We start from the raw sequence: 26,799 nt of genomic DNA, 5'->3' as shown, positions 1-26,799 counted from the left end.
CCTAGCCTTAGAATGCTCACAGAGGTTACAGCTAGGAGTACTGGGATAAAATTGTGCTAAGGAAAATGTAGACTGTATGGAACAAATGTGCTTTCTCCTGATTTTTGAATAAGTAATAATGTAACAAATTATGTACATTCCATGTTAACTTATTTCAGCCTTCATTAAAATAAATTGAAATTTATTCTGCTGGTTTGTTTACCGCACAATGTCTTACAAATAAAGTTACATATGTACCTTAATTAGACATTTAGGACCTTATCCTGAAGACCCATACTCAAGAAAACTCCTAAATGATTTCAGTGCGGAGTTTTGGCCGAGTAAGGGCTAGAATCACACCCTTGTGAGTGTAACTGTTCCTCAACGTGCACTTACAAAGCTAAGAATGGTATGTAATATTAAGGAGATAATATATCACTTGGTTTACTCTTAAAGCATTAATTAATAAAAAGGAAACCTCGTGATCAAAATGAATATATTTTCTGTGTACAGGAAAGAAGTTGACAACAGTAGCGTTTTCATCATTTACTTCCATTAGAAACTGAAACCTGATACGTTTGTGTCTGTCCAAGCAGCCTCTGCTTTTAATGAATAATTGAAATTAGAGAGAAAAAGACCTTGTAGGTCATCATGTCCATCTCTTTGTTAATGCACATTTGCTCCATACAGTACATTCTCAGGTGCATAGTCTAGTTTTAAATGACTCAAGAGATGGGACTTTCACCACTTCATTAGGGAGATTTATTAAACTATGAATAGCAATTCCTGCAAGGTTTTTCCTGATATCCAGTCTACATTTTCCTTAGCACAATTTTATCCCAGTACTCCTAGCTGGAGCCTCAGAGAGCATTCTAAGCAATCCTCTTCCTTGGTACTTAAACCTTTTAAATGTCTGTAGCTGGTTATAACTGCCCTTCACTTATTTAGGTAAGCTAAAGATGTAATCTTTCCTTCTAAATTAATCCCTCCACCACCATAATCATTTCTGTTGCTCTTTCCTGAATTCTTCCCTGTTTTGTTGATTTATGTTTACGGTAAATCAGTTTTCAGAATTTTCCTTCTATTGTTGATTTTTTTTAAACCAGCAAATGCAGTTGTTTACTTTGCATGATGATGTTAATGCAGAGATGGATTCAGAGTGATGCTGATTTACACGGGTTGTTTTGAATGCAGTAGCACAGCAGGAAAGATTTTCAGTGTATCTTTATTTGCAGATTGGGGATAGTATTGTCCATAAAGCCAGAGAGACCTTGGAGCGAGCTATAAAACTGGTGAATGATACGAAAAAATGGGGCGCTCGGGTTGTATATGGCGATACTGACAGGTAATTAATAGCTGCTGCTTCTGATGCTATGTGAAATCGTTTTCTTCCTTTCCACGTCACAAAGGAGGCTCTCACCATGACCTGCATTCAAAAGCTTACAGCAGGTCTCCATGGATCTATTTTTCTGTTTGAATAAATTATATTTGCCTGTTGCATTAAACATACAGTTCAATACAGATTTCAGTTCAGACTGTTAAGTTACCTTTATGGAGCCTGGGCTGGCTCTCCCCCTTTGCAAAGCTGTCAGATAGGGTCAGCTGGGCTACCATGGCAGCTCCCAAGCTGCTGCTAATAGGGATAGAGACCCCCTTCTATCCCACCAGTCCCTCAAAAACTGTTTGGTGGTTGCTGTTTGACTCCCAACCACTGCTGTTAGTGCAGGGGTGAAGGGTACACACTCTTAAAGGGACCAGAGCCCTGCTGATATAGTTCTTAACTGGTGTGATGGGGGGGTGGCCAGGTCAGAGCTGCCCCTTTTGAACCAGGTGCCAGCTGGATATGAGTCAACAGTGTGCTCTTGTTGCCAAGAAGGCTAACGGCATTTTGGGCTGTATAAGTAGGGGCATTGCCAGCAGATCAAGGGAGGTGATCGTTCCCCTTTATTCGACATTGGTGAGGCCTCATCTGGAGTACTGTGTCCAGTTTTGGGCCCCACACTACAAGAAGGATGTGGAAAAATTGGAAAGAGTCCAGCGGAGGGCAACAAAAATGATTAGGGGTCTGGAGCGCAAGACTTATGAGGAGAGGCTGAGGGAACTGGGATTGTTTAGTCTCCAGAAGAGAAGAATGAGGGGGGATTTGATAGCAGCCTTCAACTACCTGAAGGGGGGTTCCAAAGAGGATGGAACTCGGCTGTTCTCAATGGTGGCAGATGACAGAACAAAGAGCAATGGTCTCAAGTTGCAGTGGGGGAGGTCTAGGTTGGATATTAGGAAACACTATTTCACTAGGAGGGTGGTGAAGCACTGGAATGCGTTACCTAGGGAGGTGGTGGAGTCTCCTTCCTTGGAGGTTTTTAAGGCCCGGCTTGACAAAGCCCTGGCTGGGATGATTTAGTTGGGAATTGGTCCTGCTTTGAGCAGGGGGTTGGACTAGATGACCTCCTGAGGTCCCTTCCAACCCTGATATTCTATGATTCTATGATTTTTTGGTGAGTGCGTCTGTGATCTGAGTCTAATGTTGGCCCTGCATGAAGTATTTGCACTCTATTTTAAAATGAAACCAACTTGCACTTCATAACTAATTGTCCTGCAAATTGTCCTAAAATTTGTCCTAAAAATACAAATAAGATATGTCCTGTTAGCTAATACACATATTAAGCAATACATTTTCTGGCTGGCTTTCAATAAAGAAAAATTGACCATTAAACCTCTCAACATGCCAAAGATCATTATGGTAATTTTACAGAGAGTGGGACAAGGAGCTTTTCTTATATAAAATAATGACAACACTCTGCTCAGGACCTTTGTTCATTTTAACAGTGAAAATGAGCAAGAGAAGAGAACTCTTCCAATTACTGAAGATAACTATAGCCTGGTACATAAAAAGTGTCTAATCTTCTCCTGTTCTGTTTAGTGCTCATGATCACAGTAACTTTAGCCATTGAAAAATTATCTTTAACCCTGTGGTATGACTAGTCCTTTAGTAATATGGTATCAGCTGTTCAGGTTTCAGTGCTAAGAAATAGAGATCCCAATTCTTCCATGCATTTCACTACATGTCTTCTCGTCGATATTGGTAATTTTATACATAGAAGGCCCACTGCAAAAAGTGTTTCCCTTTGCAAAGGCATTTAAGCAGATTTAGGCAAGTTTCACCTATCCAGTGTTTGTAAAGACATGCACACCCTACCTATTCTCAAGACTTAGGGGGTTTCTCAAGCTCGACGAACTTTTAGCCATAGTGACCTGACCACAGGTGCTTGAACTATGCAAGTGATGGTAAGAAATAGGTCTGGTCCAGCAGGCTGTGAAGTTCTCCATCCCATTGTCTGGAGTAACTTAAAGTACATTTATTATTTTCCTGATTTATTTATTTTTTAATAAAAAGTTTTGGGTGCTTTTTTGCCTCCAAATTAATGAGAAATAGGGGCACTGTCAGCAAGGAAGAAAATCCTTTTCATTTACCCATGGTAGGCAGGTGTGAGACACGAGTTAACTTGTTATTGTGGGGATTCTTTATTATATGCATATATTTATTGGTGTATTCTGGTCTCAAAAGGTAGTATGCACATTTCCTGTAATTAGAGCATACACTACTTTTTGATACGGTCTTTCTCCTTAGATGGAAGGTCTACCGTGACTCTAGACAATGTCTGCTACAAACATATCTATCTAGTACTGTACTTACGTAGTTTTTTTTAAAACAGTGTATTTGTAATGGCAGTAGGATTCAAACTGTAATCTGGTACTATTCCTAATGGTTTGCTTTTTCTGGATTCTGGTGATTTGTGATCTGTATAGGAAGGGTCAGATGGAGATAAAAGGTTTTATTCCCTCTGAAGTTCTGCCCACTGAAACAAGAAGCCAAAATTAGATCCCATGAATTGTGGATTGAGCAAGGGTGACCATTCACACTGCTCAGTTATTGTTTCAGGTTGTCTGCAGATATTATTGCATCAGTTTGCATTTGGTGTACAGATTTTTATCTGGTTATCTTCACAGCCATAAGGACTTAGAGATTCAATATTTTTTTAAAAAGCTGAAGTTCTGGAGCACCAAATCTCCTCCTCCAAATGAGAACCAGCTCACCAAGCCATCAAGTGCCATTCCAATTTGACCCCTTCTGCACAGCCACTTCTCTACGAAATTTATACTGAATAAACTGCTTAGTATCATTTATATTCTTTATCCCTCCTCCATATAGAATTTTCTAGCTCAACCGCCCACAGCCTAGCACTTTCAGATCCCAGATACAGCATAGAATCTTGTGTCCCTGATGTCATGGGACTTGGGGCTGGGTTGCATGTCTTGGACCCAGAAATGTCAGTGGAAGAACTGGGATGCATAGACCACCGGGGGGGGGGGGGGGGGGTAGGTAGGCAAGAAAATGAAGTACTGTAAAGAAAGCTGGAGGGGAAGGTTGCTGTGAGAAGTCGAGGATGTGTCAGTGAGTAGGCTGGTGGACAATCTCAATGAATTTTGTCAACCACATATGTCCCTGTTTCCCAGTCAAGATACTGGCAAATGTATTATAGCTTGTAAACCCATTCCAGGATATATATTGAAGTAATGGTGTCCTTATTTCCTATTTCTACTTTTATCTTTTTAGCATGTTTGTACTGTTGAAAGGAGCCACTAAGGAGCAGTCTTTCAAGATTGGCCAAGAAATTGCTGAAGCTGTAACAGCTACCAACCCAAAACCAGTAAAACTGAAATTTGAAAAGGTAAAAAGAAAATACACTTTACCCCAAATGTCTGGATAGAAAATGTTATCTCTTTAAACACGTTAGTGGGTCAGCTGTTCAATAAGGTTTCGATTTTGATCAGTGACTTAACAGAATCGTGGGTGTTTCTTTGAGTGTACGGCCAGCAGTCCTTTCAGCTGCATTTTGTTGTCCTGCAGTTGTCAGAGGAAGTCTGCAGAGAAAATGTAGACATATTGATCCCAATCACCCACAGAGAACAGGTTCCTGAACGCAGTGTGAATGAAAATAATTCTAATATTATTGCACGTCCAAAAGAGCAGTGGAGACTGTCTTTAGTAGAAGTTTGTTGTTTTCATAAATGTGTCTCCTTCACTTGTATTGACATGGTGAATGGTAAGGGTTAAATCAGTTCAAGGGCCACTATATTGTTGAGATTGTCTTTTCATTTAGTATTTTAAACTAATTTATTTTTAGAGAGGGAGAGGCAGCACAATTCAATAAAACAATATTGAGAGTCTGGTGGTTCTTCAAGTGATGGTCCCTATATGTAGTCCACTGTGGGGTGCGCACGTGGTCCTTGCAACTGAAACTGGAAGATCTTTTCATTAGCAGTGTCTGTTTGTCCATGCCTGTGCCCTGCACCTTCTTGTGCTCCAAACTGAGGACATAAGGGAAAGCATGGGCCAATCGCCTCTCCAGTTCCTTTCTACCACCCTAGTCTCAGAGCAAAGCTGTGGACACCACAGGGATTTGGTAGCGTTCCTGCCTCAAATTCAGGTTTTTTTCTGTAGTTGACCTTTTGTAGATAGTTAGTATGGGGCTTCCTCTATCATTTGGGGGTACTTAGAATGCCCAAGATCCCCACTTCAAGCCCTGTGCAGCCTGCCCCCCGTTGTTCTCAGCGAGTGACTTCCATGACATTTGCTTATACTGCTTCGGTAGTCACACATTCCCTCCAAGTGCAATATTTGTTGTTCCTTTCGGCTCCAAACCCAGCACTCTTGTGAGTTCCAGCTCAGAAGATATCTGATGGAGTGCTGGATGAGGCCCTAGTCCGACCCAGGGTCTGATGACCCCCTGTACATCGGCCAGAGGTGCCGAGAAGTGCCCCACCAAGCACAGTGCTCCCTAGCTCTGGAACATCAGAGGGCAGAGCTATAAGGACTCTAGCAGGCAGAGCAGATAGGAGGAGGGTAAGAGCAAGCAATCACATGAAAAGTGAGAGAAATCCTCTCTCTAGTCCTTATCTAAGAAGAGGACTTTCTCCCTTATGTCCTCCAAATCTGATGAGACTCCATGCTCCAGTATGGATATGTCAGGAGCTCATGGGGAGCACTGATCCAACTTGGCTATGGGGAGCCAAGAGTGTTCCAAAACCACCGATCACCAAAGGAGCTGGCCCAGCCCTATCACTAGCAAGGCAAAGAAGGGAGCAGTCATCAACTGAACCAACGGTAGAGTCCATCAGCAAGGAAAAGGATTCAGTGGTACCAACGCTCATCGTGTGACCTAAATTGGCACTGTTGGCTCTGCCAAAAGGCAGAATCCCCTCCCCCTCTCCATCCTCTATGGCTCGGTGTTCTATCCTCAACAATGGTGTTCTATCCTCAACAATCTGGCTATGTATTCTGACCCACCGTCACCAATACTCACTGATAAGGTGACTAATAGTGGTGCCTGCGGTGTCAGTTCGTCATTCACCAGTACGGTCGATCAGCCTAGAGTTACAAGGCCTGTGGAATCTGAGGACTCATACTCCTCCAGTGAGGATGAGACTGAAGTCAGTTGTTTCACTGACCATACCATGACATGAGATCAGCCCCGACAAGGGTTCCAGAGTTTCCTAGGCGTTGTCTTACTCCCATAGAACACACTGCCTGGCTCAGGACCAACAGTACGCTTCCCCCTGGGGATCACCTCCTTATCCATATGATCCCTCTCGCTGGCCCTATTGGGGTTCCCGGGATCTGTATTTGAGACCTCCCAATTTCAGGGGATCAGAGAAGGAGTTCAGACAGAGGTTACCTCATAGAAGAGAACCCCCAGCCCTCTTAAGAGCACTATGAGGCAGAAGAACAACCTGAGCAAATGGACCTACTCGCTTCTGCAGCACTTTTGTCCTCATCTCCTGACAATGCAGTAGCAGTGGCCTCACCATCGCCATCCAAAGACTATAAACCGTTTCAGGACCTCCTGAGGAAAATCACGGATGCAGTGAAGTTTCCCCTGGAGGAAGTTCAATACATCATTCACAAGTTGCTGAATATCCTCCTGACTGCAGGTCCTAGCAAGGTGGCACTTCCAATCAATGAGGTCATATTAGTGCTGGTCAAAATAATCTGGCATCCCATACCTACTTTTGCTCCCCATTCTAAAAAGGATGGGGAAGAAGTACTTTGTCCTGTCTAAAGGGGTAGAATACTTGTTTTTGTCCCCTGAACTCCCTAGTATGTCAGGCCATCACTGAACATAACAGACTGCACCAGCCCAGGTCTACTCCCTCTGACAAGGACACTAAAAGATGGACCTCTTCAGAAGAAAGAATTTCATCTCAGCTAGCGTACGTTTCCACGTATGATTTTATTCATTATAATTTTTCTGTATTCAATGACAAACTACCCCAGGAATTTAGACCATAATTCCAGGCCATCATCAACTAGGGTAAGCTGATAGATAGATCATCCCTGCAAGCTTCAGTCGAGGACACAGTTCCTCATTCCATGGCAACTCTGATCATCACAAGACAAGCTTCATGGCTTCAATCCTCTGGGTTTCCAAAGGAAGTTCAAGCTCCTGTGGAGAACCTCCTCTTAGAGGGCAACAACCTGTTCAGTGACAAAATGGATGAGTCACTGCATACCCGTAAGGACTCTTGTGCAACCCTCCACTTAGATATATACACTCCAGCACCTCAGAGAAAATACTCCAAACTGCCTCCATGCAAACAACATCTTGCTCCTCAACCCTATTACCACCAGACGGCCTATGAGCCTGGTGTAGTGGAACAGCCAGGAAATGCCAGAGAGTGTAGTGCAACAGACAGAACATCCCTCCATTGTTCTCTTCCCAGTCCCAGGCTCCCACAAAGACATTTTTGATGGGACCTTCGAGAGCTGCCAACCAGTTCCCCCAACACCATTGGTGGCCATCTGGCCCGTTTCTCCCCAGTGTGGCATCATATCACATCGAACAGATGGGTACCAGAGATGGTCAACACTGGCTATACAATAGAATTTCTGTACATCCCTTTAAAAAAAAAAACATCCCCCTGTCCCTCTTGAAGGACCCATGTCACGAGGGACTCTCAGACAGGAGGTGCAGACTCCCTACTCTCACTATAGTAGAGCGGGGTGGGCTTTTATTCAAGATATTTCTTCATCCCTAAAAAGAAGGGAGGCTGGAAACCCAGTCTGGATCTCAGACAATTGAATATCTTCATATGCCATTCAGGATGATCACCCTGGCCTCAATAATCCCCTGTCTAAACAAAGATGACTGGTTTGCAGCTCTTGATTTGAAAGATGCCTATTTCCACATAGACATTCACCCAGCGAACAGGAGATTCCTGCACTTTACAGTGGACCTAGACCAATTATCAATGCAAAGTGCTTCCCTTCGGTCTCTTGACAGCCCCAAGGGTTTTCACAAAGGTGCCATCCATGGTGGTGGCATACCTGTGTCACCATGGCACCCCAGTATTTCCCTACTTTGATAACTAGCTGCACATATGTCGGTCATACAAGGACAGTCAGTGGTCCTTTCCCTCTCATCCTCCTTCAATCCTTAGGACTCCAAGTAAACCTAGAAAAGTCCACGTTAGTACCCATGCAAACTATAATCTTTATTGGAGTAACTTTGGATTCAATTACAGCCAAAGCATACTTACTCCACAGATTCCAAGCTCTGAGGGACCTCATCAGAGGTCTTTGATTGAGCCCTCAGACAACAGTGTGGTCCTACTAAATCACATGGCTACACATTCAGGTTATGTCAGACAATTTGACTACAGTATACTACATCTACAAACTGGGAGTATCAAAGTCTGCTTCTTTGCACAGAGGCGATCAGACTCTGGAATTAGTGTATGCAACACCAGATCACCCTCTTGGCAGTGCATCTCGCAGGAGCAATGCACACCTTGGTGGACAGCCTCAGTAGCACTTCTACAGAGACCATGAGTAGAAACATCACGACTTGGTGTTACATTGTATTTTCCAGCAGTGGGGATTTCTTCATGTCCCAAGAGAACAAGAAATACCTAAACTACTGTTCCCAAGCAGCTCGGGGACCCATTCCTAGTATAGTGGTCAGAGCCCCTAATGTATGCTTCCCTACCGATTCCCTTCTTACCATGAGGAAAATCAAGCAGGACAAAATGTCAGTTACCCTGGTGGCAGAAGTAGTTTTGGTTTTGGTTCACAAGCATTGTGCAGATGGCCTCACATCCATGCATCCAGCATCTGAACTTACTGACTCAGGACAATATAAGACCACCAATCCCAACCCAGCATACCTTTCCCTGTTTGGTATTTGGATGTATGACAAGTTTAGAGAGGACATGTTTGTAGATGATACACTCCATCCTCAGTTTTAGCAGGAAAATCTCTATGAGGGAATGTTATGCTATTAAGTGGATTTTCCTTTGGTGCCAATGTCATTAGATACCTTTAGAAGATTCATGAGAATCTCTACCCTCTTGGACTACTCCTTTCTCTAAAGAAGTTGAGTCTATCTCTCAGCTTGCTGTGTGTACATTTGGCAGCAGTTAATGCCTTCCATCCTCCAGTGGGAAACTGTGCTCTTCACCCACCCTACAACTGTGAGATTTTTGAAAGGCCTTGACAGAATGTTTCTTCTGGTACTAAAACCAATGCCAACTTGGGATCTCCGTCTAGTATTGTCAGCACTCGTGAATACTCCATTCAAACCTCTAGCCAAGCGGTTCTCCAACTGTGGGTCCATTTTAATGGAGTAGCCAGGGCTGGCTTAGACTTACTGGGGCACAGGGTTGAAGCCCGAGCCCCACCACCCGGGGCTGAAGCCTGAGGGATTCAGCCCAGGGCAGCGGGGCTCAGGTTACAGGCCCCCTGGCTGGGGCTGAAGCCCTTGGCCTTCAGCTTTGACACCTACCCCGCCCAGGGCAGTGGAGCTCAGGCTTTGGCTTTGGCTCCCCCACCCGGGTCAGTGGGAATCAGGTGGACTCGGCCTTCAGTACCTCCTCCTGGGCTCGTGTAGTAATTTTTCTTGTCAGAAGGGGATCACAGAGCAGTGAAGTTTGAGAACCCCTGCTCTAGCCTCATGCTCCCTTCTTCATCTGTTTATGAAGGTGCCTTCATGACAGCAGTCACCTCTGCCAGAAGAGTAGGTGAGTTTGAGGCCCTTATGGCAGACCTTCCCTACGTGGTCTTCCATAAGAATAAGGTTTTTTGGAGGTTACACCCCAAGTTCATTCCAAAGTTTCCCTCAGAATTCCACTTTAATCAGATCAGATATGTACCTTTTTTCTACCTAAAGCCTTACATCACCAGAGAAGACAGGAAGCTCCATTTTCTGGATATCCATCAAGCCTTAACTTACCTTTCTACCTGCAGGGACAAAACCCTTTGGGAAATCTCCTAGACTATTCCTTTACATTGCTGAGTGGATGAAGGGGAAAGCAATCTTTTCACAGAAACTTTCTCAATGGATTTCGGGTTGCATCCCACTTTACTGTGAGCTTACATAAACTCTGTCCCTCAAGGTGTGAAGGCCCACTTGACCAGAGCAGAAGCTATCTCGGTGGCTTTTATTCAGGCTGTTCACCTCCTGGAGATCTGTAGAGCTGCAGTGTGGGGTTCTATGGATAGCTTTACTAGACTTTTCGCCCTCGTACCAGGTTCTTCAGCAGATGCATCCTTCAATACAGCATCCATGCAGCCTGTGCACTCTCCTCCTCTGTGAGTACTGCTTGTGAGTTACCCACAGTGGAATACACATCACTTGAAGAAGAAAGGAAGATAACTTACCTTGTAGAGTACCTGGAGTTCTTCTGAGATGTGTGGTTCCTATGTGTATTTCACTACCCACCCTTCTTCCCCTCTCCTACGGCCCCTTTCCTAAGGTGATTTACAGTAGAGAAGAACTGGAGAGTCAGTCGGTCAGTCTGCGCTTCCCCTTATGCCCTTGGTGTCGGGCATGAGAAGGTGTAGGGCACAAGCACAGACCAAAAGATACTGCTAATGAAAAATCTTCCAGTCTCAGCACCCCACAATGGAATACGCATAAGTACAACACATCTCAAAGAACTTAAGTTACTGTAAGGTAAGTAACCTTTCTTTATGACTTAGAATGGCAAAAGAATTCAGAGTGATGGCTGTCACTGTTAGACTGTATGTGACTTTGTGTGCCTGAATATTACAGGATCCTCAGTTTGCATATCACATGTGGCAATATATAGATAGAGTATAAGGTTAGTTAAGTGTGGAATGACAGTCTGAACCTACGCTTTTCCTGTGGACCTTTAATGTTCCTTTAACTTACTTTTTATTTGTGTTTGTGAGGAAACAAAAGGTAAAAAAGTCAAAATTAACATTTCCTTAGAAAAACCTCTAAACATGTAATCCTGTTATGCTGCCAATGAATAACAGTATAAAGAGGCTACATGTTTTTAACCCTACAGGTGTATTTGCCTTGTGTCTTGCAAACCAAGAAGAGGTATGTGGGATACATGTATGAAGCACTGGATCAAAAGGACCCAGTATTTGATGCAAAAGGCATAGAGACAGTTCGAAGAGATTCTTGTCCTGCTGTTTCCAAGGTAAAATACACACAGATTCTTTCAAGTTTTACAAATACAGTATGTTGTGCCATTGCAGTGCTTAAAAATCATTTCAATACATGCCCCCATAAAAATTCTAACTCTGGAGACAAGATCTGTCTTTGTTCTTCGGGGTTTTCTCCATTGTTTCTGGCACGAGTAGTGCAAGACCTGGATTTCTGAACTGAACTGAGGACTGCTACATGGTATTACAGGACACTGCAACATCCCACCAAACCAGCATCCAGTCCTTTAGCACCTTACACTATGCAAAACTTCTTATTGCATTAACTCATTAGAGCACATATGATCCTTCCCTCAGGTCCTTACAATGTCTGCAGAAGGCTGTCCTTGGAACTTCTCCCCTTCCAAGGTGATCAGGAGCCTCTCTCAAATGCTTTGCACCTTTCAAGGTGTTCATGAGGGATTCTACCACCCTCTGGTGTCCCTGCCAAATAGTAGCTATTCTACCACACTTCTCACTACACAGCTAGTTTAGCCAAGAGTTCATGCTGAGGGTGTCCTTTCTTAGTTGTCTATTCTGAATTTGTTTTTTTTTTTAAAAGCACCCTCCTCAGTAAGGGCTATTTCCGTGCCATATTTTATCTTTTAACCCAAGCTGTTTTTTCTGTAGAACTACTCAGAAAAAGGTGGCAAGAGTATTTTTAAAGTGGGAGAATATCTTTTTCACTCTATCCATACTCAAAACCTCTTCAACTGTTGGGAAAAAAACCACCTTCAGGCAGAGACAAGGCATGGAAAATGTGAGCCTGAAAGGTGAAAATGCCAAAGAGTTGAATGACTAAAAATGGGGTACTAGAATGGAAACAATTGTTTTATGTAGCCACTTCCAACAGAATACTTGTAATATTGTCTAGCAGCCTGTGAACATTTTTGTTAATCTTTCTGCTGACCTACTTTTGCTGAACGCCAAAACATCAGTTATTTTTTATGTTCTGTTCCCACAACATACTCCTTGCTGATGACTCTGTAAGTGATGGATAATTGTTTAATTAGAAAAATATGTGTTGCGAGAAAGGAACAAGTAGTATGGAAAATATTGTTAACCTCAAATAAATTGAGAAGCAGCTTTTCGTATGGTGCATTTATTTAGCACCTTTGAAGAGTGGAGGAGGATACTGAAAGGTGTCATACGTAATATTCTATTTCAAAATTAAGAAAAATCTTTCTATATAGTGTAGTGGCATTTGCCATATAAATTCCATATACAGTGCTCTTTTTAAGGTTTTCTTTGCTTTGTAAAATACAAATAAAGAGATGGAAGATACTCAGGGGTATCTTAGAGAAAAACAAAAATTGGTACTTTTTTTAAACAAATGTATGTTTTTGAATTGATACTGAATATATATTACAGGGGTCAGCAACCTTTCAGAAGTGGTGTGCCAAGTCTTCATTTATTCACTCTAATTTAAGGTTTTGCGTGCCAGTAATACATTTCAATGTTTTTAGGTCTCTTTCTATAAGTCTATAATATATAACTAAACTATTGTTGTATGTGAAGTAAATAAGGTTTTTAAAATGTTTAAGAAGCTTCATTTAAAATTAAATTAAAAGGCAGAGACCCCCCCGGACTGGTGGCCAGGACCCGGGCAGTGTGAGTGCCACTGAAAATCAGCTCACGTGCCACCTTTGGCACACGTGCCCTAGGTTGCCTACCCCTGATATATTATAAAATATTTCTTTATATAACTTAAATTCCTTTTACTAATGTTGAACGAAAAAATACAGATTTTTCACATCTCTCCTTTTGTTTTGAAGATACTTGAGCGTTCTATCAAGCTGCTATTTGAAACACGTGACATAAGTCAGATCAAACAGTATGTTCAGAATCAATGCATGAAATTACTAGACGGCAAAGCCAGCATGCAAGATTTCATCTTTGCAAAGGAATACAGAGGGAGTTCCACTTACAGACCTGGAGCCTGTGTACCAGCCCTAGAAATCACAAGGTAAATGAGAAGCCTAAAAGTGCTAATTGTAGATTTATCAGACACCTGTTTCCTTCATCTTTTGTGCATCTGGTTCTCAGCCCACTTCTCAGACAGCGTATGTCTACATCACAGACGACCATAGCAATTAGTACTAGCCCTAGTTGGGTATCTCCAAAGAGAGAGATCAAGGATTGAATAATCATGGAAACCCAGTTTCTTCCTTACTACTAGAGATTATCACTCAAGGTCAAGAACGACCTACTGTCAAGGCAGTGTAGTGAAACCTATGCTGTTACTGACTGTTCTGTGTATAAAGGACTTCAATCTCGGAGGTCATTTGGTGCCTCTCACTGGCAGTAGATTAATTTTGTAGAAAAAATGTTGCTAGTGAATTCTCTCATTTTAATACTATTAAGCCTCTCTTCTGCCATAGTTTGTGATATTAAACAGCAATCCCACTTGTTTTTAGCGTGTACTTCACCATACTGATTTTTTGACAATAAAAGGTCAGCTGCATATGAATCGGTTCAACATATTTTGCCAATCACTTGAATTTTTCCTTATATTCAGTACAAAATTTCTTAAACTTATGGCCATATTTTTCCTAGTAAATTAAAATGGATACCAAAAAACAAACCGTGCTCTTAGCTCAAGAATATAAAGTCCTTTGCACTCTGGTCATTTGTGCTCATTTTAATGTAGTGGCTGCTCTTTTATAAAGTGTTCCTTTAACTTAGGGGTAGTCAAAAGGTGACCTGTAAACCAAATATGACCTGTGGCCACCCTCCTGTTACTTCTGGAGGCTGGGCTGTTTGGATCAAGATGGAGCATAGTTTGCTACGACCTGTATTCCATGTGGAACATACCTCTGTCTTAAAGGTCAAGACAGCTTGCAGCGTGCTCCTTTTTATGCTTGTTAGGGGCAGAACTCAGACTTTGGGAGAGCTGTCGATATGACCTTCAGTTGGGTCAAGTTTGGATGCCCTGATTTAAATACCTATTTGTTTCACTTGCTAGTATTTAATTTTAAGATACATTGTGAAGACTTTTTTTTTTTTTTTAAACAGGAGGATGCTTGCATATGACCGTCGTTCTGAGCCTCGAGTTGGGGAAAGAGTACCCTATGTCATTGTGTATGGCATGCCAGGATTGCCTCTTATACAACTGGTGAGGCGGCCCATTGAGGTCCTACAAGATACCAACCTGAGGTTGAATGCCACGTACTACATCACCAAACAAATTCTTCCACCCCTGGCTAGAATTTTCTCGCTAATTGGCATAGATGTTTTCAGCTGGTATCATGAATTGCCAAGAGTAAGTGTGTCAGATAATACTCAGTGTATCTGGGTGGTACTTGAATTTGATTACTCTTTCTTAAACAAAGAGCTCTATGTGAGGTAACTGCAGGGGTGATTTATTTTACAAGGTAATAATTTGGTGCCTGAGTGTATAAATTAAATCACTAAACCCTCTGCAGTTCTTTCGCTTAGTAAAATTAGTTTCCGTTGCAGCTCTTATATTCAAGGTTGGTCCTATCCATATCATCAGCTGTGTTTCCTGGTCTCTTCCAAAATTAATTCCAAAGAATCTAAGTATATACTACATGTGTTCTTTGTTAACATATCTGGATATGGATCTGGTTTTGCATTTGCATTCATCCTTTAATTTTCTCTCTAATGCCTGCATGCATCCACTCAAACCCTATGAAAGGTCCATGTACTTATCTGGCTCTCTTGGAAAAGGAAAGCTTATATTTCTACATCAATATGTTTAGGAGAGATGATGCACCAAAAATAGCAGGAAAATATTTAAAAAGTGAATGACAGGAAATTTTAAACCCTGATGTCTCTGAAACTCTGTGATTTGCCCAGGAATATTCAGGGGGGAAAATCTACCCTGGGTTGAGATGTAGTAAGGGAAATGTTGGGTGGATTGTTTTGTTTTTGCTGAGGATAAGGAGGGTAAAAAATTGTGCTTATTCAAAAAGTTAGCTTTACCCTTAACTATGGAGAGACCAGCACCCCACCGTAATGTGTTGTATTGTTTAATTGTCACTCAATAGGATCATTATTAAAAATGTCAGGAGTTTTGTTTTTATGCTAATAATGTCCATACAAGCTGTACTTTCACTTCTGCTTCTTTCCCATGTCCAGATCAATCCACTGTGAGAGTCACACAAGCTAATACACCTCTACCCCGATATAATGCTGTCCTCGGGAGCCAAAAAATCTTACCGTGTTATAGGTGAAACCGCATTATATCAAACTTGCTTTGATCCGCTGGAGTGCGCAGCCCCGCCCTCCCAGAGCACTGCTTTACCGCGCTATATCCAAATTCGTGTTATATCGGGTCAGAGGTGTACCTTCAAGAGATTGCTCCAGTAGAACTTGTGGCTCCACAGTGCCAAGTCCCTGGGAAACTTGTCCCTTTCCTGGTGCTCTCTCTGGGTAGTGGGGAGGTTCTTCATTCTTATAACAACTGGCTGCTCTTCACCCCTTTGTGGAACCTGGTGCATTTTACACCTTTGTTGTGTACCCCAGAGACAGGGCCGGCTCTGGCTTTTTGGCCGCCCCAAGAAAAAAAAAAACGGGCAGCCAGAACGGCAAAGCAAAAAAAAACAAAAACGGAGCACGGGTGCAGGGGGACCGGCTGGGGGGGGGAAGAGGGAGGGAGCGGGCGGGAGAGAGAGAGAAGGGGGCGGCCAGGGCTACAGCAGGGGCGCTGCCACGCGGCCCCTCCCGCCGCCTGCCGCGAGGGCTCCGCTCCGGTCGGCGGGGAGGGAAGGAAGAGGACTGCCCTGCAGGGCGCTCTGGTTCTCCGCGCCCGCCCCCTACAGGGAGGTCGGAGCGGAACAAGAACAAAACAAAACAAAAAAAAGCGGCCGTGCCGCCCTGGGATTGGGCATTATGCCGCCTCCAACAATCTGCCGCCCCAAGCACCAGCTTGCTCAGCTGGTGCCTGGAGCCGGCCCTGCCCAGAGATCAGACCCTGCCATGACCAGAAACCTCAACATTCCCCTTGTTTTTTCAATATGTTCTAGTCTTTCCTACCATGTGGTAGACAATGTTCCCTTCTGGCTTTTTGGTACACTCACTACAAGAATCACCTGTACACGCTACCTCCCCGTATCCCACCCTATTGAATACTGGACAATACAGCTCTCAAGAACTCCCTATCTCCATAGTGATGGATTAAAAGCTCAAGAAAAGTTTTGTGGCAGCATTTAGATGAGAGGAGGCAGAGGCAGTGCCGGTGAGCCTTGTATGCAGAGTGCTTACTTTCTTCAAGGCAGTGGAGCTGGGTGAAGTACCCTGAGAGGGGAGAGGTATGTGTATGCAGTGAGGGGAGGAGGCGAGGGCCAAGCTCAATAAAAGTCTGTCTGGGGTCAGGGCTAGAGTAGGAGGAAAAGTCTGTCCAGGGCATGGGGAAGAGGGCTAGGTGGAAGACTCTGCCAGGAATTGGACGGCAACCCTAATATTTAAGAGTAAACCTGACATTTTGGTGGATCCTAGAGCCTTTTTTCTTCTTAATGTATCCCTAGGTGTTTGGGCTAAAATCACCAGTGAATGGACATGAAAAGTGTGAGACAGGGAATTGCATTAGTACTTGGAAACTAAACTTGGTGGAAGAGAGGTGGAACTCCGAAGAGGAAAAAAACTGTTAACTTCTGTTCAGTGTGTTACATTTGGGGCCTAAAATTTCCCTGTCTCTAATATGTGAAATGAGAACAATTGAAACTGCAACCATGGGCGCACTCAGAAATGAGTTAGACCAGCACCTAAGAAAAACCTTTTCAAGATACCAGCTAAACCGATTTGTGACTGTAGGTTGGCAAGATGAGTTCCTCCTGTCTAGGAATATGTCTAGCATGTAATTCTGTTACTGATTCTTTCTGCTGTTGCCTCATGCTGAGCTTGGCTGTGAAACAGCTCAGAGTGTATGGGTGGTCTCTGTATATGTAGCTTACCACATATTGAAGCACTTAGACATAAGTCATATACTTCAGATGAAGAGACTTCGTTCTTGATAATAACTAACACATGAGCCCAAGCTCTGCAGATCCTGTTAAATTTATACACCTTAAAAATCTGATGAATGACTCAGGCATAAATATAGCAGCAGACTTAAGAGTTCCTCCTCTCTCAAATTTTTTTATAGATCCAGAGAGCTGCCTCCACTGCCCGCACCGAGCTGGAAGGCCGAAAAGGCACAATCTCCCAGTATTTCACTACCTTACACTGTCCTGTGTGTGATGAACTGACACAGCATGGGATCTGTAGTAAATGCAGAAGCCAGCCACAGCATGTGGCGGTGATTCTCAGTCAAGAAATCCGAGAGTTGGAGCGTAAGCAGGAACAACTGGTCAAGGTAGGAATAAAGCAGACACAGTATTTTGTCATTGACCATTTAGTCAGCTGCCCACAATACAGAGACGCAGAATTAACTTAAAAAGTGGCTGAACTTTTTCCCTGAGGGTAAAGATCATCACAGGGCAACATTTTAGTGGGTGCCCTTTAATATTAAAATACTCAGTAGTTCTGAAACTAAATTGAAACAGAAAGCACAGTCCAGCTGCATCATACCGGGTGCTATCTTCCTATATTTGTATCTTTGTCTAATATTTTTATATAGTATCTGGCACTATAGTCACCTGGCATTGCACAACACTGAAAAAAAATGCTTAGAATAAGAAGATGTTTGTCTTTCATCTCCATTCTTCTTAGCAAAAGACCATGAATGTTAGAATTTTTTTTGTGGTGAAAATGGCAAAAGTTATGGAGACCCATCCAAAACACAGGCATTTTGTACCAAAATAACTGATTAATTTCCAGTTTTACTTCAAATAGCAACAAGAATTGTTTGTGTGTCAGAAAAACAATACATACCTGAGGCTGACAGGGATATGGGAAGGGGCTAAGTAAATCTGTGGGGGGCACTAATCATCATCTTCCTATTTAGAAATAATGGGAAGGTGTCACAAAAAGCTCCTATATCCCAATGAGACTGTTGCTTGATTTAAATCTCAAGGTAAAGGTTCTTGGATGAAACTAAACATTCAGTTTGTAGGTACAGTCAGCAAAGCAGGTAGTTCCAGTCTGTCTAACTTATCAAAGCAATACAGAATGTAATTTAAATATTTATTGATACATTCTGGCACTGGGATTTAGGAGCAGTGCACAGAGTTGTAATGGGGGAATTATATATTTGAGAATGGTTTGGAGTCCCTGAGCTGTTTGTTAACGAGTTATGGTTTTATAATAGAACAGCTATGTTTCTGTTTCAAATAGGGATAATGAAATACATGTGTGGTGGCAGCAGCAGCCTGGCTTGTCAGCAGCAGCAGTGTCCGTTACAAAATCAACTCTACTGTTGCTGCCCTGTGTCATCAGGATCTTTGCCATAGATCAAAGGGCACAGAATGGGTGAAGAGGGAGTCCGACTGTTAGCATCCCCTAGGGTTGGGATCAGAGATCAATATAATTGCTGACTGTTTAAGCTCTGATTGGTTTAGCATTCAGCAACCTGCATACCCAACAGCACATGCTGCCAAGAACGCATCACCCCAGTGCTACATTGTCTTCCCTGAGTTCCCAAGGAAAGCTTGTTCAAAGTCAAGATTCAGTCATCATCAAAGCTCACTATGGGATTCACTCAAACTCCCTCTGGGCCATTTCACCCTGTGTGATCATTACTTGACTGGAACAACGGGACTTCTAATCTAATTAGGTTTGTGGGCGGGAGGCAGAGCTTCCTCAGAGACTAGCCCAGGAATGTGCAGCTCATTCCCAGAATGATCACAAATCTCAAGAGCTTTCAGAAAGCAATGTAAAACCCACTTCGTCTAGTAGTGTCTCCATGGGTGCTCCAGGCCTGGATGTGCACACACTCAGGCACTCTTAATTGGAGATTTTCAGCAGCAGTGTCCATGGGTCCATGCCTGTGCCCTAGACACTTTATGCCCTGGTAACAGAGTATATAGGGAGGGGCAGACCCACCACCTGCAGCTTGAGATGGAGCATCACAGTGTCCAACAGCTAGCGGTGCAGCTTGCTACCTATCTTGCTTATTTGTTGGGGGGGGGGGGTTTGGGGGGAGGGGTGTGTTTTGTTTGTTTGGGGGGGGGTTGTTTTTTTTGGTTTTTGGTTGGGTTTTTTGTGTGTTACTTAGCACAGTTTGTGTTTGGGGGAGGGGGGCAGTTCCCTTTTTTCCTTTGCCTGCTCTGGGCCCTTTTGTTTTCTTGGGCCTTGATCCACAGCCTCAGGAACAGGTTATGTATAACACCCTGGGCTTCAAACCCTGCCAGATCTGCCATAAGTCTTTCCCCCCCAGTGACAGTCATTCAAGCTGCCTCCGCTTCCTGGGAGAGAGACTCATCCCCTCCAATGTAAGATCTGCTCAGGTTTTAAAAGCAGATCTAAGAAATTGAGGCAGGACAGACTAAACTCCTGTGGATGCAGTGATCTCTGAGAGCTGCAGGATCCGATTTACCTCCCTGTCCTTTGGATCCGGCTGCTCAGAGAGCCCCAACAACTGTTTCCGCTGTGACAGTAAGCAAAGACATTGGGGGACTTCCAGAATCATCTAGGCCAGGGGTTATACAGTTATTTTTTGGTCAAAGTCCAGATTTCTTGGTCAAAGACCAGACTCCAGAGAAAATAATAATAATAAAAAAATAAGAATAATGATAAGTAAATAAAAAGATTTCAGGGCCTGCTCAAAAGCATCTGGCGTTCCAGATTTGGCCCGCGGTCTGCCTATTGACTACCCCGATTGAGGCCCTCAAAGAAGAAACGACCTCTTTCTCCAGAATGGGATGAAAGAAGAGAAACGCATCCTCATAAAGGTACCGCTGAGGCTCCCATCCCCACTGATATGGAGACCACAGCACTGGCTAAGACGACCATGCTGTGACATACCAGGCTGCAGTCCTACTAAAGAGTAGTTGTGTCACTCCTGCCCTCTCTCCAGCCAGGACTGCTCACAAACCGCCTCCAGCATGCAAGTCACTCCCTGCTAGGTCTGTGTGTCGGCTGCAGCCGGCCAGCCACATCTTAGCTATGACCAGCCTTCGTTATACAGCCAGGTGACCCCGACACACTCCCAGTCTTAGCTTTTTCCCCAGAAATGTATGTCCAGCCCTTCTGGCCAATGCAACTTTATATAAAATCTGTTGTTAATTGAATAGAAATAATATGCACACTGCTTACCACCCCAAATGGACTTTCCCAGACACTTCAATTTAAACACATTGGATTAGATCAAACAAGTTTATGAGAGATTTTAATTAATACAAGTAATGAGACATAAAAGTCAGAAATGGTTACAAGAAAATAAAGGTAAAATGCTACTGGTGCCTAACTTAACAAACTCTATCAGATTCAAGTAAAGTTTCTCACCATATGCTTTCAGCAGTCTGACTGACCAGACTTCTTAGGTCAGGACCCCTTCTCCCAAAGTTCAACAAATGCTTCCTTTGGGGGCTGTGAACATGATGGGCACGGAGAGAGAGGGGGGGTGTCTTTGTGTGTTTGTACCTCCTTTTTATAGTGTCAGTCCTCCTCTTGAAAAATACTTTCATCTGAGATTCAGGAGACAGGGTCTATATGGAAGGATGTTCCCTGCTGCTTTTTCCTTACCTGTTTAAACGTCCTTTGTTTCCCTTCTTACTTGATGACTCTGTTTACAGCTTACATTCAAATTAAGCAGAGCACACACAGAGACCACGGTACCAGCACCACTTGCTCCTCCAGTAGATATGGGAGGTTTCCAAGGTATTTGTACAAAATTTCTCCACCTTCCAGCCTCCTTTCTTTGAGACAGACCTCTTTGTCAACCTCAGTTTGGAACATGTGTTAATAACACAATTCAGTGGAATCTTATAACTTCATATGCAATGTTGCCACACATATTTTATTAGGACAATAATGACCAGCAAATTATGAGTGTTCAAATGATACCTCACAAAGCATACTTTGTACACAGATTATCACAATAGTGTGTGGGGTGTGGACCCATGTGCCCTGTAAGTTGCCGCCCAGCTGATTAGGAGAGCGCGCACAGCCAGCAGCATGTGTTCAGGTGCCCCTCCCCCCATGTTGCACCATCCTGCAGTGGCTCCCGGGACCACCCTGCTGGCTGTGCGGGGGGTGGGGGGAGGAGGGTGCTGATGTCAGGGTGTTCAAATCCCACCCCCCGTCCCTGTACCTGATCTCACACACACATACACACACAGTCTCTGTCACACACTGTCTCTGTGTCCCACACAGTCACGTACGCACACACAAACACTGTCACACACATACTGTGTCAAACACACACACACACACACACACATATTCTCTGTGTCACACTCACCTTCCAACACATACTTGTATTATTGTTGTTACTTCCTGCAATGCACATATATTCTCTGTAATTTTATTCTTTCAAAGTGTGTTATTTTAGTGTTTTGACTGGTCTATGCATTTCATAATTTTTATTTCTCTTATACTTAAATTTAATTCTTTGAGTAGTGAGTTCTAAAATGCCTAACCTGTCCTGGCTGGAGTAATTATCCCTATTTAAGTTTTTAAAAATATAATATCTAGGTTTTTTGTTTCTACTGGTGGTGCACATCCGCACATACCTCGGTGCACATAACAAAATTAATTCCGCACATGGATGGAAAAAAAGTGAGGGAACATTAGCGTGGACACATGAGTACATTCTGTCACACTCACTGTCAGTGTCCATAAAAGGGAGCTAGCCCCCCCCCCCCCCGCTTCATTTATCACATCCACCACATACTGAGAAGACATTAGGTAAATGATATAGAGTGGCACGGACCCCAGACCTAGTCCCTTCAATACACAAGGACTCCAGAGCCAACCCGAAATTGTCGTTGGTACTGTCTTCTGTAGCCAAACATGAAGAGCACACCGATCACACTTCAGTACCATCTCCAGTACTACCTGACATACTGCCATTTGAAGGTCCCTACCCAGGGTCACCAGTACTGTCCAGGCTCTGTTCCATGAGGACCTTGAGGGACCCTGAATCACCGTTACTGAGGGGTACTGAGGGACACACTCTGCTGGTACCAGCTCACTTCCTAGAGCTTGCTTACCCTCTGAGCCTACCATCTTCAGAGGTGACTTGTCCTCCAATACCAACACTGTCATTAGCCCCACACAAACTCTTTGAGGGTACAGAGAGACATTTCTAACCAGTACCAATGCAATATCCTTCAGCCTACCAGCCATCCAACTACCGACCTCTGGTACTGATGCAATTACAAGATGCCTTTTGGGCCCTGGTGCTGACTTGACCACGGTACCAGCACCACTTGCTCCTCCAGTAGATATGGGAGGTTTCCAAGGTGTTTGTACAAGATTCCTCCACCTTCCAGCCTCCCTTCCTTGAAGGACATCCTGAAGAGGAAAATCCCAGCAGAAAAGACACCTGGCAACCATGGCAAGGACCTTGGGATCCTGTCCCCTTCACTTATGCCCATCATTGGGCTTATTGAAACCCATGGGTCTTTTATGGCAAACAGTTCTACAGGATCCTATCTCATAAGGGCATGTGAGGAGCAACAACCGCTGCCTTTGGGTCCTGCTCCACAGAGGACCTTACAGAGGAGCAAGAGCCAACTGAGGAAGAAGAAACACCTCCTTCTTCGAGTGATGGTCCCATGTGGATTCCAAACGTGGGTGCACATGCGTGCTATGCACCAGAGCCGGAACTGTTCGTAGTAGTGTCCATTGTCCCACCTATGTATCGTCCGTCAGCCACGTGGTGTGTCCGAAGCTTTAAGAGGCTGCATGGGTCAAGGCTGCTCCAGTTCCTTCTTAGTGCCACATGGCCAGAGTCGGAACCCCTGTTCCTCGGTGCTCCTATCTTGCTAGAAGTACCGTGTTTTTCGCCTTTTTGCCTTGTACATAGTTCTTTTTCATAGTTGTAGTTAGTTGTCCGTTTTTTAGATAGATGTTACCCTTTGGACTTGTTCCCTTGTGGGACTCTCTCCCCCAGCCAGGAACTATGCCCAGGCAAGCTGGTTTTAAGTACTGTTTCATGCCCTCACTCCTTTGTAAGCGACGAACACCAATGCTGCCTTTACTGCTTGGGCGAAGCCCATATTACCGCTCGCTGCTCCATCTGCCGATCTTTTCTGTCCCAGGCTCGGGAGCTTCGTCTCGCTAAGTTCCTCATGGAAGAAGCGATGTGGCCACGTACCCCTTCGGATCTGGCACTGGCAGATCCATTGGAAAGCAGACTGGCACCAACGGTGGGTGATTCTCCTGGCCTTTCCCGAGCTGCACCAAGTTGGGTGAGAAGTCGCGCATTGACTCTGAGGCTTCTGCTCTGAAGAAGCCTTGTTCAGAGCATAAATCCAAACATCGAGCTGCAACAGCACTGGCCACGGTTTCCGCCCAGCCGCTGTCACCTCCAGTGCCGTCCACACCACTGGGACCACCTGGTCCCGCGTACTCCGGGACACTTTCCCCCCAACACCAACAGTCGAATTACTGCTGCCTTTCGCTGGCTCCCCTCAGCTCTCTGCACCACAGGTTCTCAGTCCTCCATCTCCGGCCGTGGAACCTCTCCTGCTTGTGGACCACCCTCCATTGTTCCACCCCACACTGATGGCTCTGATGGCACTGGCAGTCCCACCCCTACCAGATCCATTTTCAAAGTCTGACTGGTCCTCCAAACAGGACCCAGCCTTCTCACCAGCCTGCTCCTACAGCCCAGATCCCCGCTGCCAACCCTATCTGTCTCACTATGGCCCAGTGGCCAATCCGTGGCTTGCCTACCTGCTGGGACTGCCAATGCCTGGCAACCCCTACACTTGGCCATACTGGTACACTGGGACCTGTACTGCAGCCGAAGACTCTCTTGACGCCCACACCACCACCAGTCTTCACCTCCCGTCGATCCACCCTCTGTCTGTGAGGATCTCCGCGACGCTTCAGCTCTCCCAGCACCCTCCGTACCGCTGGCACCGTTGATTCCCTTGGTCCTTGCTGGCACTTCTTCATCACGTGATGATGCGTACATCCCACCTTCCCTTTCCCCTCTGGACGACCATGCCCAGACCAGGACCTTGTCTACCACATGGCCACTGCCCTCAACCTCCCTGTGGAAGATGTACAGGACCCCCACGATCAGTTCTTGGTCATTCTGCAGCCCCCTGGACCCTCCCGCATCGCCTTGCCAATACACGGTGCCATCCTCCACCTGGCACAAGCAGTTTGGCACACTCCAGCCTCCTGCACCCCCCCAGTCCAAAACAGACTGAGTGTAGACACTTTGTGCCAGCCAAGGGTATGGACTTCTTCTTGTCCCACCTTCCTCCAAATTCCTTGGTGGTTCAGGTGGCCACGGAACGTGCCCTCCAGCAACCTCTTCGTTCCACACACCCCGCCCCCAGACCAGACAGCTAAGAAGTTCCTCTGCGGGCCTCCAGTTCCGCATTGCCAGTTACCAGGCCATTCTTGCAAAATACGACTTTCTTTCCTATACTAAGATTGCAGACTTCCAAGCCTTCCTGGCCCCTGATAAGCATCAGGATTTCCAATGCCTCACGGAGGAGGGAAAATTAGTCGCCCAAGGTGGCCCTTCAGGCCAGGGCCGGCTCCAGGCACCAGCTTAACAAGCAGGTGCTTGGGGCGGCCAAGGGAGAGGAGCGGCACCTGCGGCAATTCGGGGGCGGCAGGTCCCGCACTCCCTCTAGGAGCGAAGGACCTAACGCCGAACTGCCGCCGCCGATCGCGGCTTTTTTTTTTTTTCCCCAATTGCTGCCGCCAATCGCGATCGTGGCTTTTTTTTTTTTTTTTTTTTTTTGCTTGGGGCGGCAGAAATGCTGGAGCCGGCCCTGCTTCAGGCCATGGTCGACGCTTCTGCTCACTGGCTTCCGGACTAGTCCTCCACCATGACTCCTGGCTGCAGTCCAGCGGTTTCCCCGAAGGAGGTCCAAACTACACTTGAGGACCTCCTTTTTGACAACCAAAGTTCTTCAGTGATAAAACTGATGAATCCCTCCATTCCCTTAAGGATTCTCAGATCACCCTTCAATTGCTGGGCCTCTATAACCCTGCCCCTACTTGCAGGTAGCACTGGTCATCTTTCCAACTCCATCCCCACACCTCCTATCAGCTCTATCCACAGCACCAACCTGAGCCCTCTCACCTCCATCCTCGCTTGCAACATCCACAACATTCCACTGCCTCTATCTCAGCCACGTCTTCCCTTCTGCAATGAACCCCCAGACAAAGTTTTTGACTCTTTCCACAAGAACCACGAACCCTACTCCGTTCTTCAGATTCCACTACCGATTACTTTTGGCGGTTATCTGGCCCTGTTCACCCACAGTTGAGGCAAGATCACGTGCCATCCACTTTGCTTGCTGGGCCTTTCTGACACTTCTCCATGACTGCCATGTCTTAAGTGTTATCCAACAACATGGTGGCTGTCATCTATGTCAACAAGCAGGGCGGAGCCAGTCCCTCTGCATGGAGGCCATCCTCCTTTGGAACTGGTGCCTCCGGCATGACATCTCTTTCCATGCTGTACATCTTCCCAGTGTGAGCAACTCCCTTGCGGACCAGCTCAGTCACTCCTTCCATGCGAATCATGAGTGGAAACTCCACAACCCCACGCTCCCCTCCATCTTTTGCTAGTCGGGCACGCCTCAAAGGGAGCTCTTCACCACAGTGACCAATCACAAACTTCCCCTCTTCTACTCTGGGGGAGCCCTCGGTCCAGCTCACAGGGAGATGCCCTGTACCAACAAGCTCCATTTCACTTTCCTGCCCATTCCCCTGCTCCCCTAGGCCCTGCACAAAATTTGCCAGGATCAGGTGATGGTTCTTCTTGTGGCCCCTGCTTGGCCCCGCCAGTATTAGTTTCCAGACCTCCTTCATCCCTCCACTCATTCCCTGATTCACCTTCCCCTGCTCCCTGATCTCCTTACACAAGCCCACAGCCGCCTCGAACACCCCAATCCCAGTCCTCTCCAATTCACAGCATGCTATTCGGATGAGGCTCATGCATAGATGCTGCATGTTCTGCCCCCGTACGTGACATCCGCATGCACAGTAAATGTCCAATCTACCCATACTTGCTACCACACCAAGTAGCGCTACTTTAGTCCCTGGGCATACTGCCACAACCTTTCCCCGGACTCTGTCTCCATTCCGGTTCTCCTGGATTACCTTCTCCAGCTCTGTCGCTCAGGCCTTGCTCACTCCTCCATTCACGTCCACCTGGTGGCACTCAGTGCCTTCCTTCCACCTGTAGATGGGTTCTCCATTTTCACGCATCCATCTACCACCCACTTCCTCTGCGGTCTCCTCAATGCTTTTCCCTCGGTGTGGAA

The 26,799-nt window shown here is 45.2% G+C and overlaps 1 protein-coding gene across 1 annotated transcript in view; it reads left to right on the top strand.

The window, feature by feature from the left end:
- The window catches only part of REV3L (REV3 like, DNA directed polymerase zeta catalytic subunit), a 263,253-nt gene that overhangs the window by 223,642 nt on the left and 12,812 nt on the right, over positions 1–26,799 (top strand). Inside the window, exons 26-31 of the mRNA XM_065401417.1 lie at positions 1,215–1,324; positions 4,595–4,709; positions 11,350–11,487; positions 13,267–13,457; positions 14,507–14,753; positions 17,598–17,807. Coding sequence (XP_065257489.1) covers positions 1,215–1,324; positions 4,595–4,709; positions 11,350–11,487; positions 13,267–13,457; positions 14,507–14,753; positions 17,598–17,807 — 1,011 coding nt within the window. The remainder of the gene's footprint in view (positions 1–1,214; positions 1,325–4,594; positions 4,710–11,349; positions 11,488–13,266; positions 13,458–14,506; positions 14,754–17,597; positions 17,808–26,799) is intronic.

This window comes from Emys orbicularis, chromosome 3 (assembly GCF_028017835.1).
Source record: "Emys orbicularis isolate rEmyOrb1 chromosome 3, rEmyOrb1.hap1, whole genome shotgun sequence".
NCBI classification, from domain to species: Eukaryota; Metazoa; Chordata; order Testudines; family Emydidae; genus Emys; species Emys orbicularis.
This window is presented reverse-complemented; position numbering and strand designations above follow the sequence as displayed.